The sequence below is a fragment of the Panthera tigris genome, chromosome C1, assembly GCF_018350195.1.
Source record: "Panthera tigris isolate Pti1 chromosome C1, P.tigris_Pti1_mat1.1, whole genome shotgun sequence".
NCBI lineage: Eukaryota > Metazoa > Chordata > Mammalia > Carnivora > Felidae > Panthera > Panthera tigris.
Genome location: NC_056667.1, coordinates 133,066,246 through 133,085,471, shown reverse-complemented (window position 1 = coordinate 133,085,471; position 19,226 = coordinate 133,066,246). Strand labels below are relative to the sequence as shown.

The 19,226-nt window shown below is 35.5% G+C and overlaps 1 protein-coding gene across 2 annotated transcripts in view; it reads right to left on the bottom strand.

Annotated features, from left to right (window-relative positions):
• ARHGAP15 (Rho GTPase activating protein 15) overlaps positions 1–19,226 on the bottom strand; it is a 611,397-nt gene that overhangs the window by 485,847 nt on the left and 106,324 nt on the right. For both annotated transcript variants that reach the window (XM_042994393.1, XM_007086400.3), the window contains one exon: positions 7,442–7,531. In XM_042994393.1, coding sequence (XP_042850327.1) covers positions 7,442–7,531 — 90 coding nt within the window. The remainder of the gene's footprint in view (positions 1–7,441; positions 7,532–19,226) is intronic.

Genomic DNA, 19,226 nt, shown 5'->3' with positions numbered 1-19,226 from the left:
GGTCAATCTATTTCGATCTCATGAAGTCCCTGGCTGTGCCTGCTTTTGCTGAGGCTCATACGTATGGTTTGAAGTCCGAGGTTCAATCCTATGTAGCTCAGTTAGCCTCACTTTGGTTCTGTGAACATAGGGAACTGCACTGTCAACCTATGCATGGCATAGTGACCATCACACTGATCCTATCAAAACTTCAAGGAGCAGAGTATGTTCCATGAAAAGAGGGGACTTACATCATATCACTAAATGAAGAATAGCATGTTGAAGTTAGACTGGTGTCCAATTAAAATCCAGAATTTATTCCAAATGCACAGCTCTTATCTTTGAGCAAACAGAGCCAGAAGCTCCAGAAGACAATGTGAAGGGAGCTAACCAGTGATCTAAGCTCATTAGGCCACATGCATCCATCCTTCCACTAAAATGTCAGAAGCACAGGAAACCAAGTTGACATTTTCATTTTTTTCTTTAAATTTTGATTTATTTTATTTTGGAATCTTAAAATCTTGGTTCCCTTGGCTAATTTGGTACTAACGTCTACTGATATGGTTGTTGTGAATCTTTACTGTCATCCTGTTGCATTCTGCTCTGATTGTAGTTCAAAAAAAAATGACTACAACAAGATCACATTATGTCCTTTAGTAGTGAGTAGAAAAAAGAAGCTGTGAAAAGGAGCACATTCCCCCATAGGCCACTAAGCTTCATGGAGTCATCAGACAACATACACTTGGTATAGTTTCCTCTAATAATACATTCAGTTTATCAGTATCTTAATTCTATACTTGAGACTTTATTTTACAAGAGCTTTAGTCCTCAAGAATTGAACCTTCAAAAGGACAGCGGTCCCCAAGTCACATGGCCTGAACTAAGAGGCATGTTCTTTACTGATGGGTGTATTTTCCACACATCAACCAGTTTCTGTTTCTCCTTTTATTAGTCAGGCTCACAAAACATTCTTAAGTCTCACCTTATATTCTTAAGATTCAATTTTATTTCCTGCCCCCAGGCTCTTTCCTTTGTTGTAAATCTCATACACCCCTGACATTAATATTCCTAAATCAAAGCCTCAATTATAAAATTATATCACTCCATTCATCAAAATTCTTCTGTGCAATCCCACTGGCAAAAATAAAGGCAAAATCAGTAAAATAATCACATCTCTTTCCCTTGAATAAGAAAATAAGTATGGTCCTGATATCTCAATAGGGGAATAAAGGGAGTTACCATTGCCTCTCTTTCATTTTTAGGCACAGTTACTGGACCCCAGGTCCCCTTTCCAAGTTGCTGCCAATGGCTTGGTAGAGCCTTTCAAGGCAAAATGCTTTTCTTAAAGTATTTACTGGGATAAGACATTAATTAATTAACTAATGTTGGTTGGATATTACATTAATTACACTATTTATAAGAATAGAATATTCAAAATTATTTCCATAAGGTTTGAGGACACATATCCTTAGCTACAAAATAAATAAAAAGATTTTTACCCAAGGAATTAAATCTTAGTCTTTTGGTTAAGTTCACAAGGCAGTACAGAGAATAGAAGAGGAACACAAATCTTGAATTGTATTTTACAGATATTGGTCTCTCCTACCCAGATTCTTCCAAAATCCACATCTGGAATTTCCCTCAAAGCTTTGTGAGACGACATGGTTAACAGATGAATAATACCTGGCTGTATTTACATTAAAATTGGTCTTTTGTAATCACCTTCAAATACAGATTGTTTCATTTTTTTAATGTTTACTTTTGAGAAAGAGAGAGAGAGAGAAAGAAAAGGGTAGGGGCAAAGAGAGAGGGAGACACAGAATCTAAGCAGGTTCCAGGCTCTGAGCTGTCAGCACAGAGCCCAACACGGGGCTTGAACCCACAAAAACCACAAGATCATGACCTGAGCTGAAGTCAGATGCTTAACTGACTGGGCCACCCAGGCACTCGCCAGACTGCCTCATTTTAACATCTACACAGATGGGAGGCAGGTGAGGAAAGGACTGTTATCTCTTATTGCCTTGGTGTAAAAAACTATAAGTTGGAGGAGGGATCCTGCCCTGGGTTTTACATAAAGTTACAACTGACATAGCCCAAACTGGAACACATGTCCCCAGACTCTCATGCTCTCTCTGCTGCACCTTCTGAATGATGGATGAATATCTAATAGGTAGATAAAATGATTGGGACAAGCTAGAAAGCAAAAAAAACAACTGTATTAGACATTAATGCTGCTGTTACTCTGGTTTATTTTTAATGCCATGCCTTTTAAGATACTGTGAGTAATTCTCTAAAGTGAAACCAGCTTTACTCGAAATCTAATGCATATATGAATGTAGAAGAATCATCCTTTTGCATTTAGTCTAACTACAAGCATTGAAAAATGAAAGAGAAAACTGGTAAAAGCTCAGATTTATTTTAAACCACCACTTTTAACAGAAGGAAATGGATAAAAGCAAAATACCAGTAGTTTTTCTTTTGGCTTAAAATGACATTTTCCAAGATGTTATTAAATTATCTTCGCATTAATAAACTTAAGTAGTACTTAAACATTTTAAGCTAAGACATATTCAGATCAGGAAGAGCAATCAAATTATGTTTAAATGTAAAGCATATCCATGGAAAATATTACATGAATATGTTTAATATACATTATAGCCAGAAGACCCCGACCAAAGTCAGAAAAGGTAATACGAGTAATGATAAATCTATTCTGAGATTTACTTTACTTTTTAGGGACAGAACCTGTTCCCCTGAGATATATTTACATATTTAAAAAAGAATCTCAAATCCAGGAAATTCAGCCATGATTTTTGTTGAGGTTCTAAATTGGTGCTGGAGAAAGAAAACAGACTTTCATCTTGTTGAGTCACTGAATTTTTTTTTCTGCCCTTCAAGCAGGCAATTGATATAGTTCTAATCAGGCATAATTCATTAATAGTAGAATTATCTTATTTAAAGCATGTAATCTATAAAAGAGATTTTATTTTAAAAGAAACTCAGAGATTTTATTTTAAAAGAAACTCAGAAAAACTAAGGCCTAGTCACTGTCTGGCTGTGAAAAACAGTAAACGTTTAGAGGATAAATGATTTCATTATTTTAAATAAATAATCATCTACTGTCATGTATGTTGTCATGAAAAGGACCAAGGAAACAGAGAGTATCTTTCTTATTCTTTGCCCCTATTTACAGAAGAAAAAAGAGTCTACACTCTGGAAATCATCTTGGAGTACAGAGCCTGTATTGTGGACACTATTTCTTAAATTTTTTTTGACAATGAATTCTTTTTTAATAACTAAAAGAATGTGAATCTAGCCTTAGCAATAACCATTGAAAGGGTGAAAAGGAGTCCAGTCCTCTGGTTTAATAAATATAAAGCAGTGTGCTCTTTCTTTGTATTTTCTATGAGGAGACAAACCTAATTTACATGATAAGAGCAAAGAATATGTATGTGTTAATCTAAACGGCCTGGAATTAATTACAGTGCTTGGGACCATCATATATTTAATAAGGGGGTAGCTCTTGGAAGTGGTCAAAGTTTTAGAGATAGCACATCTACCTATTTGATAGCCGTGCCATGAATTCCTTCCCTTGACTTTCAAAAATATTCCAGTCAGAGACAGCCAGATAGTCAAAGGAAGGAAGGAAATCTAAGTGAAAAATTTTCTTCACCTTGAACTTTGAAGCAAGAAGATATTAATGGCTTAAAAAATTACTTATTGTTTTAAGTTACCTTGCAGCCATTTACTCAGTTGAACTTTCATTGAAATGCTTTGTACACGCAGGGTATTATCGGTGAGGAGAGAGAAGAAGGTGACAGAGCACTGCGTGTGTTAGGGATGCTGCCTGACAACATTGCCATCTTTTAACATGGTTTTATTTAGTTATTACAACTATCTCTCTGTAAATGACATTTAGGATTATTTAAGATTATGTTGTAATCCTTTTAATCCTTAGTGCTTTAAATTTCAGGCTAAACACCAAAGAGCAAACTAGCACTTAGCAGGAATGTTTAAAACATGCGATTTGAACATAAATCTTTTTATTCACTCTTTCCCTGATAAGACCCAGTGCTGCTCTTTAGTTAACTAAGAAAACTTTGACCACAGTTCATTACAAATCACTCAGTTGCTAAATGTTTTCTCAAGCTCTACCAAACTTGTGATGGTCCTTGAAAATTATGTTAAATGCAGAATTAAACAAAAGTTAGCAGCAATGAACATTTACTAATATGACTTAGAATTTGTATGACCTTTTATAAGTACAACGTGACTTTGTGTGTTTGTGTGCACATGTACAGAAATGGTCATTCTATTTCCTAAGGCTGAGCTAGAGGACGCGGGTACATACAGAGACACACATACATGATATCACATTTATACATTTGAAACACACACAATGACTTATCTATATGTACTTCAATATAGAAGCTGCTAATGATTTTTTTAAATATGTCATTACCACTAAGAAGTACCAATTAGGCCAAAGACTATTCTATCATAAAATAGGCAGATGTTCTTGAACTCAGTCAGTGAGCATCATTCAGATTTACTGAGAGTTCTTGGACACCAAACCTTCGTACATAATTAATATTGTCATTGTTATATCACCATGTACCAATCACATAAGACTGAATCTAGTTTAATAAGACTTTGGCTATGAAGGAAATTTGGTTTATAATACAAAAAGAAAATGAACAACTTAAATGTCCAAAGGGCATATACAAACGAAGGAGACGAATTAAATCCTTTTTTTTTTTTTTTTTTTTTTTTTTGCATCACACATGTGTGCTTTTGAGTCTTTCAGGCACATAATTTTTTTTATTTGTTTTCCTATTCATGTTAAGTTCAACTTCTCTACAGACGGTGTAATTATGTGGCATATAATTGCTAATCCATCAACTTTTTAAAGACAGTTTTCAAATTTTAAATTATTTCTAATTTTGCTCTTCTTTGATTTTTCTTGAACCAAAAATCTCAATAGTCATTTGCTATCTGTAATCTATAATTCATACACTGAGATTGAACACCAAGCTTAATTCAAACTTGGAATTCTAAAGCTATTTCTGATGTAGCACATCAGCCGAAGCTGTGATGGTCTGCTTTAGTCAGGAAGAAACACTTCATTATTCTGTAGGTAATGAAACCCTTGTACACACACACTCAAACACCCAACAATGCCTTAATACCATGTTTTTGAGATATAATCATGTTTATTCTGATCATTTGAGAGTTAGACCAGCTAATGTATCTAATCAAATATTGATGCTAGTCATCTAGATTTAGCTCTCTGGCAAATCCTTCCCTATGCTTTTTCATCAACAGAACTATAAAACCTATTTATATTGTTCCTCTCAAAGGGTTTGCCCTCATAGTCTGTATCTATGGATATGTATTAGTAAATTTTCCTAAACTCATGTGTTTGGGTGATGAAAAGATATCAGCATGATAAGAAAACCACATGATTCACCCGAAAAAGAATGAAGCAAGAAATGAAACTGGAATCTTTCTTTAGCTTTGTTATTCACAGCATCTTTATAATCAACTCTTTCTTGTTTCTCTAAACTACAAGGATACAAGACAAAAAGAGGTAAGCTGGAAAAAGGAGCCCTGGAGCCCCATAAACTGCTCAGGTACCTTACAAACAAAAGTAGCTGGCAATATTTTCACCAAAAAGCTACCAAAAGTGAGAATTTTTTTAAATATCTCTGGAAGTACCTACATTCAGAAATATGAAAAACAAGGACAAATTCTATCAGCAGGCAGTCAGTCATATTCAGGAAAGGTTGATATCATGTCATTAATACACATCATCATACATATCATCAATACAGTGGTTTAAATATATATCTATGTATATTATGTGCAAAGCTATGTAAAATTATGCATAAATATTTTTCTTCTATATTGGCAGTCTTATATACATTGTACATGCCTGACTCTCCTCTCTTGTGATCTTACTTAACTTCTCAGAAGATTAACAGAAGGAAGTTAAAAGGCTACCTTAGACCAACTCCAAGAATTTTTATTGTCCAAGAATTATGCCAATGTCAAATTTTAATGTCTTTAGTATATGACATGGAGACTAGGATGCTAAGCTCATAATACATAATAAAACTACACCACTTAACTCACCCAACCTGGTTCAGAACTACTCATACTGATCATTTAGATTATCATAGAAGCTAGAAATATAACCTCTAATTTTTTATTTATCGCATAATAACAAAAAGAGTAAGAAATTTGGGAGACAGACTATATCACTGATTTACAATTCCTCACTTCAAACCAAAATTTATTTTTCTTCCTTGATTCTGTAAATCCACACTTTAATCACTTTTGGCTTTAGTCCTCTGATTTCTAGGCAAGTAGGTTTAGTTTTCTTTCTGTGTTTCTTCTTTCTCTCTTTTGGTAAAAAGAAATAATCTCTAGCATATGAAAAATGAATGCCTGAATAGACTAAAAGTAGAATGCAAAATAATTTATTCTAGAAATGTTAACATGGGTCCAGTTTATTCGATAGACCCGGATTAGCATCCAGGAAATGCAGAATCAGAGATCAGTTTCTCTCTCCCCTGAGAGTTCAGCTAGCATATGTCACCTATCTACACTTGTATATGACCCACTATATTAACTTCAGTGATACATTTAAAAACAGAACCGACCTTTCTTCAAGAGCCAAAATGGCCTTAGAAGACATTTAATATAGTAATTATAATAATCAAGTTCCTTGTCTACTAAATGATATAAATTCTAAATATACCTAGAAAATTATTGGTTACTTTGGAAATATAAAAGTTAAATCTCATATAAATATAGAAAAAGATCAACCTCCATAATTTAAAGTTATTAATTGCCAAAGGGATTTTAGTAACATCATATATGAAATATTAAGTTTTCTCATTTCCTTTCTTTCAAGAATCTCATCAGGTTCTTTTCATTCAAAGGAACATGATTGAAATTATTAATCATAGTTATTTTTTCCCAAAAAATTAAATTATGTAATACAAAAATATCCAATTTCTATAGTTATTCAACTCTTTCCATCCCTCTAAATTACACTGGTAAATGTAATTTATAACTATAAGCAGGAATGGAAACGAATGCAAAAAGTTTATCATAATTAGTGAATGTTATTTTGTGTATGTCTGAAAGTTCTATATCTATTTAAGTCAAACACTCTAGGCTCGAACCCCAAACAACTATCAAATACAATGCAATAGTCAATGACTTTGGGTGTAGAATTAATCAACACATACTATATATTTTCTGTTTAGAGAGCAACCAGTAACCAGGGAAAAGCACCAAAACTAAAATTCAAGAAGGAAGAGAAATCAGTTTTTCATAATGACCTTCAAACAACTAGTTCATGCACATAAAAACATCACAACAAGGAAGTATCGTGTCGAGAGCTCAGATTTAGAAGGAATAGGAATAAATTTAATAAATGCAACATTCTTACCTGAAAGACATTCTTTCTGCTTGATTTTTCCTTGGCCCATTCAATATGTGCTCCACACAAATCCACACTTTCTGGTTTGTGCCCAGTTTTCTATAAACAAAATTGACATAAGAATAAAAAGCATACATCATTGGTGATGCATGTCAGGAAAAATAAAAGTTTATTGAGTTAGCAGCTATACATATTTACAATATAAAGCCTTTCTTTTTTTTTAAGTTTCAAAGAGACATCTACCCAGTCATGATCATTGCCGCATTATTTGCAACAGCCAAGACATGGCAACAACCTAAGAGTCTGTTGACAGATGAATGGATGAAGAAAATGACATGTGGACGCAGATATAGATACAGATATAAATATCGATCCACAATAGAAAAACTATTCAGCCATAATAAGGAAGGAAATATTGCTCTATGTGACAACATGGATGAACCATAAGGGTGTTAAGCTAAGTGAAGTAAGTCAGAGAGAAGAAGACAGATACTACATGATCTCACTTATATGTAGAATCTAAAAAAGTAAAACTCCTAGAAACAGAGAGTGGTTACCAGGGGCTGAGGAAATGGGGAAATGGTTGGTTAAAGGTACAAACTTTTAATTATAAGATGAGTAAGTTCTCAATTGCATACTATGATAAGTTAACATTGTACTGTATAATTGACAGTTGTTAAGAGAGTAGATTTTAAATGTTCTCCATGCACACACACACACACAGAGCTAACTATGTGACATAACAGATGTGTAAACTAACCTCAATGTGGTAATCATTTCATAATATATACATATATCAAGCCATCACTCAGTAAGTACACCTTAAACTTACATAATGTTGTCATTTATATATCTCCATAAAGATGAAAAAAACCCAAATTAATAAATATTTAGTAGGTGCCAACTGTGTGCCTTTTAAAGGCTCATTCTTCAGACTTTTAAGACTATACATGTTAGTAGATGGATATTTGTATTTAATAAACTTAATTTAGACCAAATAGATCATAGCATATGCTTCCTTTTGCATAATACAATGTGGAGGTTACCTAAAAGCTTCAGTAATTGATAACAATCAATTAACAGGGATATCGTCTACATTTGTCTCTGCATATTTTAATTTGAATTAAGTGTATCATATTTATTATTAACTTTAAATTTGCAGAATTCAATATATTAAACAAAAGCTTACTTGTTTGGAAAATTTCTTTATTATTTTTAAAGAAAGTAATGCCACATTTCAAAGACCCCAACTATATTCAGATGCTCTGAGTTACTCTAGTTTTCTCTATAAACTCAGTACTTTTCTCAAACAATTTTCCATAGAATAGTTTAAAAGTTTAGTATAGAAGGCTTATAATATTTTTAGAGAATATTTTAACAGTACGAACTTTACTTTAAAACATGAAATTATGGAAGAATGGCAAAGATGCTACAAGAGATCTGTTCACAATTGTTGCCTCATAGCCAGTGCGTCCACTTCTATCAGTTTAATAGATATAGACTATTTTTCAGAAGAGCCAGTAATATGGGAGCAGGGGTGTTCATAGTAAATCGTGAGATTTTTTTTCTTGGCAACTCTATAAAACTTTTGAAGGGGAAATACTGTACAAGCCAAGCATGATTTTCAGGATAAATTCAGCTGCAAGGCAGCAATTGATAGCATAACTTTTCTCTGTTACTTGGTAGTAATCTCATGAGAAGCCAATCCAGATGTGGATGCCTCTTACAGATAGATGCTTCAGTCAGTGAAAGAATTTTACAGGTTCACCCATAATCTGCCACCCAGGTGATCACTATCGTGGCATGATAACAATGTTCATTGTCATGTGATTTATGATGTAGAAAAATTAAAACAACCGGCTTCTTCTACAAGGATACTCAGAATTGAGTATCAGATACTCAGTTGAGTATGAGATACTTAGAATGATTATGGGATACTCAGAATCAACAGAAATAGCCTTTAAGAATATGTAACAAAAGAGATTATCTTTCTCATATAATATAGTCACAGAAAAAAGATGGAATTATTTTAAGGAAAAAGCATTTTTTAGGTCCCAATGTTTTACAACTATCAATTCACTTAATTCTTATAACAACTGTATGAGGTAGGTACCATTATTATCACCATGTTACAGGTAATAATATACTAGAATATTGAGGTATACTTTTCCAAGGTAACACAGGTAGAAAAGGAAGAGCAGGATTAAATGAGGACAGCGTCACTCCAGAGTCTGCTCCTAACCACTATGTAGTCCTTGAAAATTGAAATTACACTGTGATCACATTCATGTTAAAACATGTAACTTTTTGGGAAAAGATATGACATTCTTATTAGATTCTAGTGTGGACATAATTGATCTTGTTTCTGTCCTTCTCTGTTAAACTTGATCTTCCCATTGGGCCTTTACACCACCTGTTTACCTGGAATACCTCCCAATCTTCACATGGCTGACTCCTTCTTATCCATCAGGTCCCAGATAAATGTCACCTTGTCAGAGGCCTTCTCTGACTGTCTTACATAAAAGAGAGCTGTGTTCTAGCTTATTCTCTATCTCACTACTTGTTTTAATTTTCAACACAGCCTTCTTCCTAACTGAAATTAACATTTATATTTTTATATGCTGTCTGTTTTTCTTCCACTAAAATTAAGCTCCTTGAGCTGGGGCCTGGTTTGCCTTTTCTTCCACTATTTTTCCCGATGTATGGAACAGTGCCTGGCACAGAATTGTTGTTCAATGAATATTTGCTGAATTCATAAATGAAAGGAAAACACAAGAATGCAACTAGCTTTTGTGCTTTGGAAGGAAGGTTTGGGCATCTAAAAATTCCCCATGTTATAACAATTAAGATTTATATTTGGTTTAATAGTTAAGGAGTCTTTGCTTGGATCTGGAAAAGTGAAAACAGCTTAATGGACTCATGTAGATTGAACCCAGTATTTCACAGAATCCTACGATAGACAATAACTGCATGCTTATTGTATGTCAATGTGATAGCCACTGTGTTGGACTCTGGGACTCCAGAGATAAAGAAGATATTGAATCCTCCTTTAAGAATCCCATGCCAGCCTTAGACTCTACATAATTTTCTGTAGACTTTCTCTCTATGGGGAAAAAGCATTCTAAGCTTTCCCAGAGTTCTCGCCAGGCAGGTCTGCCACCTCTACCTGTCCTCATCAGCATCATACACTAAATCCCACGGCTTGGACACTGGCTTGGCTTTATCTCAATCCAAACTCTCCCGATCATTTAGTCACCTCCCAGGACCCTGGCCTTCACCTTGCCCTTACCCACCCCATCTCTTGCATTCTTCACGAGCCCACTGCTTTAACTCCTCTCCATTTCAGCAGTCTTCATTCTGCTTTTCATCTAACAAACCCCACGTTCTGGGTTTTCATTACTCCCACCCTGTTATGTCTGTTTTTGACATGACTGGAATAAGCAGACATTTTGTGCATCCTTCCAGCTCTTCCTGGTTTCCCTTCCTCTCACAAACAGGCCTATGTTCCCAACTCAGCAGTCACTTTTGTGTCCACCCCCCCATCTCTTGCTGTCTTGCTCTCCCCCATGCAATGATCCACTCCCACACTCCACTCTCTCATCCACTTTTCCTTCTAGCAATTTCCTCATATCCTCTAATCTAATTCTGGAGAAATAACTTTTGACTACTCAATGTACTAATATTACAAATAATGGCCACTTTCTACAGCTGGGCTTTTAACTCCACTTAGCAAATATATATATATATATATATATATATATATATATATATATATATATACACACACACACACACACACACACACACGCGCGCACAGACACATATATATGTACACTTATACATATACATATAAGGACACTTAACATAACCATGAAATCATTGCCAAGACCAATGTCATCAACACTTAGCGAACTTTTTATGTGCTCCTGGTCACTTTCTATTCTACCTCACACCACTCTCCCAAAGCTTCACCCCTTTCCAGTGGTCCATCAAGTGGCATTCTCCTAATTCTCAGAGATCGTACAGCCCTTGAGCTAGAACATTCACAATTCTTCCCACTTTCTTAGTCTGTGTAATCAAAATGAACAAACACACAAACATAAACTTTAATTCCTGTATATTGTACCCTCTGAAAGCTTTGTATCAGTTTCTCATTTATTCTTACAATAGTCTTGTGCAGTTATTACCATTGCCTTCTATTTACATGTGAAAAAACTCAAGCAGGAAGTGGTTAAGTGCCTTACATAAGTTCACACACTTAATAAGTGCCTGAGAGGAGATAGGAATTCACTGTCCTCTGTCCTCCAAGTCCCAAGTTCTTGATCACAACACAGTACATTACCTCCCTTCCATACCTAGCCTTTCCCCCTACTAGGTCACATGACACTGTTTCTAGATCCAAAAATAAGAAGTAACATTTCCTATCTCTTCCTTGTCAGTGTTATCAGTTCCCATATTCTGTTCTGGCTCCTGGAAATCTGGATCTGAGCCTGTGATTCTGGTCCACCTGTCTCATGAATTCCCATGCCTGTCATGACAGTGGTATCTATGAGCATCAAAATCTCTTGGCCTGTCATTTCCAGACAGTGCATGATCCACTCACAAAGCATGTCCCTTTCTGCCTTAGAGGAAGAGATGCTCATTCTTCAGCCCAGGGCTTTTCCTCTCTGGTTCCTAATTTCATCCAATGCTGTTCCTCATTTTCTGAGTCGTCTCCCTTCTACATTTATCTCCCTCTCTCAAGTATATTTATCTTTACCCATAGCCACACACAAATCACTTCTGTCTAAAAATACATATAAACATATATAAGCATCAAGCCCACAACCTTGCTAATTCTCAATCCCACCTATTTCCTTTCCATTGTTGCCAGGATTCTTGAGCTTTCTACAGTCACATTCTCTGCTTGCTCACGTTCCATTCTCTTCTCAACCCACTGAAGTCTTCTACTCCTTTCCTTAACTAATCTAAAACATTTTAACCATGCAGGTCAACAAAAACAATCTGATGCCTTCTCTCTCATCAACATTCTATTTGAACTCTGTACTGTTAGATTCAGCTCCTTTTCCTTAAAAACCTCTGTCCCTTGGCTATGGAGACATTTTCACTCTAAATCTTTATTTCACGTTTTATATTCTTCCTTCTGTTTCTTTCACTGACTTCTCTTCCTCTTCCCACCTCTTAAGTGTCACTAATATCTGGTTTACTGTTCTAGGCCTTCATTATTGCCTATACTTCACATGCTTCCAGTGGGTTTTGGTCTTGCCTCTGGTCTGATCCACCACTTATGACATGTTGACTCCTCAGTTTTTCCTCTGGCCTCCAGCTCCCTCTTATGTACCAGAACTGCATTTTCTAACTGACTTACCACTAGAATGTAGCACAGACAGTGAAATCATTGTCTTCTCAGATTTGCTGTCTTTTCTCTACTGCTTGTCTTGGTTAATTATCCTTTTATCCACTACACCTTCCCTACTTTCTTAATTCTCCCCTTTCCTTTACCACTTACAACCAAACAGTAGAGAGCCTGAATTCCAGAACTAGCTCCCTCTTCTGCCATCTCATGACCACAGCCTCATTTGAGCTCTTATTTTCTTTCATGTGAATTCTCTCAGTGTTTCCTCTGGGACCAGACAAAACCATTTCATTTCATTTTCTACATTTTGACTAATTTTTTTTCTTTTCTAAAACACAAATTTCACTATGGGTTTTTTTGCTGGGAAACGTATTATCTGTAGGATAATGTACAAATCCCTCAGTAGGATATACAGGCTCCTTTTCATCATTTCCCAACCATCCTTCTGAGTTCTATGCATTCCCCCATTCTTCTATGCTAAATCCATGGCAGTTCCAATATGCACCCTGCTTTCATAACTCTATACATTGTATTGAACCCTTTCATCTGGAACACATTTCTCTCCCTTCAATCCACTCTCCTTGTCTGCCATTTGTTCCACTCCTGCTCATTTTGATGATGTAACTCCAAAATAATCTCCATGAGGTCCCCCTTCAGCTCTGTAAGCCCAGTCTGTCACTCCCATTATTTCTCCTATTCTAAAACATACTTTGTTACCATTCTTTGTTATCCAATTGAGAATTATGGTGAACATTTCAAAGCATTAATAAATAAAAATAAATAATATATCTCAGGATACTGCATTACAAAATGAGGTAGTTTACAAAGTATAAGCTAATAGTTTACAAAATCAAAGCACAGCACTCCCATTCATATCATGTCTTTAATAGAAAAAGACATTATGGCACAATCAAAGCAAATGATAGAATTAGGGGTCAATTCAGAAGTTAAAGTGACTCGAGTAAAATTTAAGTAAATAAATATATCAGCTTCAAGAAGACAAAACTAAGATCGGTTGATAGAGGACTATATAAAAATGATCGTGCCCAGTAGTCCATTTTTACAAAGCTAAAGCAGAAAGACCTAGGCTTGAAGAACAATGCTAGGGCCTAAGCTTTATTAGCAGGAAACATTTTCAGTATTTAAACATTGTTAAACATCAGAATAAGTTTTTCAGAAAAGTTGTCGAATTTACTTGGAAGACAATCAAGATTTTATTCAAGAAGGCTGAAATTAAAGAATCCTTTAATAGAAAACATATTTCTGATTCTACAGCTATAAAACACAAGAAAAAGTCTGTTAATGAACTACATGATGCCAATGGATCATATTGTACATCATTATAAAAATATACTTTTTAAAAATTAACTAAATTTAGATTTAAATTTAAGAGTGTACTTATCATATCTCTTCTGGGGTAAACTTAAAATATAAATGACTGATTTTAAAATATTTAAAGAGAATTATTTAAAAGTTACTGCTTCTGGACAATAAAATATAAAAGCCTCTTTGTTGGGGCAATGTGAAATCATTAAAAATTGATCCTGGGTCTCGTCCACTTCTGATTTTTATTATTCTTTTAGCCCAACTTTACTATTCCCTAGTAAGAGCTGACAGGTTATTCTCCCTTTCTCTCTTAGATTAAACCTTTGGGATTAAATTTTCCACTTTTTATGGGAAATTTGGGGCCTTTTAATGCACATTAAGAAAATATCAAAGGCCAGATGCTCTTTTGCTTGATGGCACTTTCCGTGAGGAAGATTGGGCATGTGTGTAAGCAACAAATCACTGGACCTCTGATTATCCCATCCTTATTACTAGATGAGGTTACAAAAAAAAAAAAAAGGCAAAGCTCAGAGTTTATGAAATAGGTTATTAGCTACCATTTTTTATTTTGGATTAATTGCTATTCTAGAATATAGACTCAGATTGTCCTTATCAGTTTGAAACATGAAACACAAAATCTGTTTAGAGGAATTAAGTTTTATCACATAACTGGTTTTGATTCTGGAAAATCATTCATGGAGGAGGATAAAACTCACTTATAAATTCTCATTTGGACAAAATGATTTAGGAAAGAGTGCTGAATGGATACCTGATCTTATTAATGTCTAAAGTATGGCTGCTGTCAACATAGAAGACAATACTTTGATTGTAAGATGTGAGTTTTATGTATATGAATATAAATGATGTTAATAATAACTGAAATTGTTTCTACAGTGAAATTTCTCAGTATATACAAGACCAAATCAAACCAGATTTTCAGAAAAGCAACCTTTGTTGGTGACTTTGGGCGCTAGAATGCTATGTGTTTGTTTTGTTTGTTTTTTGAGGAGAGAGTATTCTCTCTTTTTCAAGAAATGAACAGATATTGCATTTAGTTCTAAATCAAAATCTTGCCAGAGTAAATACAATAGTCTCTGTTTAGTCTACCTTTGTTGTATGCTGATACTGTGTTACATTTACATTATATAAAAAACTATTTGCTTCTGCAAGGTGACTAGCTGGGGCACATTTGTGGTGCCTCAGATGCTCCCTCAGAGTCCTTATCCAGACCCTCATCCAGTCAGTCTACCTTAGCTGTCTCTACGTATGACTAGCCATGTTTGAACCCATTTGGTCCCACTTCCTGAGGATGACCAGTCATCTTGGAATGTGAGGCCCTCCCTCCTGGCTTCCAGAGTGCGACAGGCTTTTGGCTCCTCATCCACTTCCAAATTTAGATAAAATGCCACTTTATACAGAATAGGACCTGGCATTCTGAGAAGCCATCCAAGGGTACAGCCAGGGTTCATGTGATGCAGATATTGAAGACTCTGGGTGGTGAACTTGGGGAAGCAGGAAATGGAATGAAACATAGCAGATAAATTCCTTCTCCTAGCTCCCATCTTTCCTCCCACGGACTGTGTCGTGCTTTCTCCAGAGAGCCTACCTAACAGCAGCTTCTTTCTAAGTCAAGTGGTACAGCTGCCCAGTGATTCTCTTGAGTCTGTTTGAGGTTCACGGGAGAGTAGCAGCCATTGGGTGACACAGCTCCTCTACTCTTCCCCGTCATTTCCTGCCTCGCTTCCTTTTTTGCCACACCGCCTATGCCCTGGATTCACGCCTCCCAAATAAAGGTTGGACACTTAATTTGGACTTTCTTCCCTATAGAATAAGGGCTAAGATCATTGATCCTTGTGGCAGAGAGGGATAGTGCTACACCAGAATGTGTGCTGGAGTCTTGAGTTGTCACAGAGAAGCAGCTTACGAGCCAGAAACACCGTTTTATTTCCAGCCCCCTTTGCACCAACATGTGGCCACATTACCCACTCTCATCACTGGGATGTGAGCAAGACTGATGTGAGGCGCTTCTGGGCTTACGGCTTTAAGAAGCATGGGGACCTTCTCATATTCTCTCTACCTTTCCCTCATCTGCCACTAAGAGTTGGCAAAAACAGAAAATGAGGGAGGCACCATGTAGCAGAAAGCTGACCAGAATACCTGTTTCAGACTGTTTCCTGTTTGGTAGGAGTAAGAAATGAGGTTCTGCAGAGATTTTAGATTGGATTTGGATAGCAGGAAGTGTTTCCCTAACTGAAGTCTTGATATTAAGAAAAATTAAGATGAGGATTGTAAATACACTGCCTTTAAGTGACAATTAGGGCATCTGAATCCTATTCTATCAGGTTCTGGAGACTCTTCTCTTAACTGCTATACTCGATTCCTCCACATAGTAATAATAACAACAATAATAATAAATATAATTAATATTTATCATTGCTATGTGCCCAGCAAGTTGTATCACTTTTCTCACATAATCTCACAATAACTGTATGAGATAAGGACTCTTGTTAACCTCATACTACAGTTGAAATATCCAAGGATTATAGTAACAAATAAAATGTGAACCTGGGATTCCCAGTCCAGGTGGTCTGACTTATTCTACCTGATATAGTATACTGCTTCCCAGAGCATTTCAACTCAGTAGTGAATTGTTAAGAAAGACTAAATACATATATTCAGTTTATTTCAAAGTGCACTGTGGACTACAAGTCCATTTTATGTTGGAGGAATGCAAACTCTAAATCAGATGTATTGCATTGACCAAAATGATAAACCACAGAGAGTCAAACTTCATAATTAAAATAGTTTTCTGAGAGAGCCTAAGGTGAGGTTTATTGGATAGTAAGCTATTATCCATTTATAAAGCATCCTATCAATTTCATAGATTTTTGTGGTTATTAAAAATTATGTAAGATACAGAATTTATTGTGGTTAATGGCTAAATCTTGAGAGAATTATAACCAGAGAACATGGCTTCATTTATAGTAATATCGATCACTTGATTTCATTTTTTTCCTTATAATGTTTATGCTAATAAAACACTAGAATTCAATTTCTTTCTTTTTCTTTCTTTCTCTCCATCTCCACCCATCATCCTCCAGATTTCAGACTATTATTTTTGTTCTAATTTTTAAAGGTATGATGAGGCCATTTGATAGTGCAGTCTGTGGCTGTACTACAAATTGCCCCAATAATAACCATGCTATCTTTGCCAGAGCACTGTAATTCTGAGAATTAAAATATTAAACAGAAACTTAAAATGCATTCGTTAGGCCAAGTTTGGTAGATCTATTGTTTGTCCCTCCAATGTTTATGATCTTTTTGAGCAGGGGACTGAATAAGGGCTCAACGCTCACTTCACAAAGATAAAATAATTCCATATTCATTTTGCACAGAATACTCAATAATTCATGAATAGCTTTCTGATTGGAACTATTTTCATCTTTTTGCTAAATCACACCATTTTACTCCAATAAATAAGTCCATTTTGTTATTAAAGCCATACTACAGTGAATGAGCATTAGATGTATTGCATTATTTAATTAATGCTTGTGTTCATTATTTGCATTGGAAGTAAACAATATTAAAAAAAGTAAACAAATTATTTTAATGAGGCCTTTTATAATGCTCTTTTTTTGCTTTCAAGGTTATGGCTGAATGGGTGGTTTTAAAAAGTTAATAGTTTATTAAGTGCCTTGGAAAAGTTTTCTGTCATTAAAAGTGAAATATGCCAATGTTTGCCTCTAAATAAAAGTTATCAGTACAGTGTATAGAGAAAAAAAATTTTTAAAAGTTACCTATGCAATGAACATGTAGGCGCCATATTGAACATACTGGCTTCGAAACCATACAGTTTTAGGGGAGAACTATGGCCTAAGATGTTCATAATGCTTCTGAATTTATGTCAGACTAGGTTTATGTTAACTAGGATTTGTGAGCATTGTGTGATAAATACAACAGAAACAGCTGACTGATGAGAGTAAGGTCCACTTGGTCCAAATTTTGATGGATGTGGAGACAGGAGAAATTTCTTAAATCAGAAACAAACTTTCCACGGTGTGTTTATTTTAGTAGGTATGACACCAACATATATTCTGGAGTCACAGGAAAATAAGTCCAGGTTTTCTACTGGTGCTCACTGCTGTGCTGATACACCCATGTTCTTGGGAAGGATATACGTAGTTTTCCTTAGGTGAATTGCCCTACTTGCTTTCTTTACACTAGGACTTCTTTAGAGATTATCATCTATTAAAAGTTCAAGACATATGAGGTTTTAAAGTGTTTTCTGAGTGAGAAGATGTCCTGTGATTCACTAAATAAATGCATTGGGCCCCACCGATGACAACTTAGCCATTTTGCCATTTTCTTTGTCAGTAAAAGCACAGGCCTTATGGCTCTCATCTATTGCACCAGAGTTTTAGAACGTGTCTCTCAGATAATTTAATAAGTCCTATCTTCTTTGTGTTAAAAGTAGAAAAATAATAGGGGCACCTGCGTGGCTCAGTTGGTTAAGCATTCAGCTCTTGATTTCAGCTCAGGTCATGATCTCATGGTCCTGGGATCAAGCCCTGTGCCCGGCTCCATGCTGAGAGTGGAACCTACTTGGGATTCTCTCTCTCCCTCTGTCTCTACCACTACCCGCCCACCCCCAAAATAAATAAATAAATAAACATTAAAAAAAATTTAAAGCAAGAAAAAATATATCTTAATTCCTTAAGCCTATCTGTGAAAACTCTGAATCTGTCTTAATATAAGGACAGTTAGTATTGGTTACAAAGGGCTCCAGAGTGCTTACAGAATGAAATTATCTCTTTTCACAATCCTGTTCAAGATCTTTCATGAGCTGGTTCTACATGGACTTTCTAATGAAACTGAGTGCTGCTGTTCCACAGTGCTGTTCCTCAACTTATTTTGAGGCAATTCTTCCACTGGTAGTGCATCCTGGAAACTCATAGAAGAAACACAAAATAGTCTCGTCTAAGGCACGTCCACCCTAGGCCTCAGGGAACCTCCCGGAATCATTTTCAAGAACAATGACTAGCATGCAGTGCATGGGGCAAGGCGAAAGATCAACACATATCTGTATAATCAGTACAGGAATTAATTTCCTAT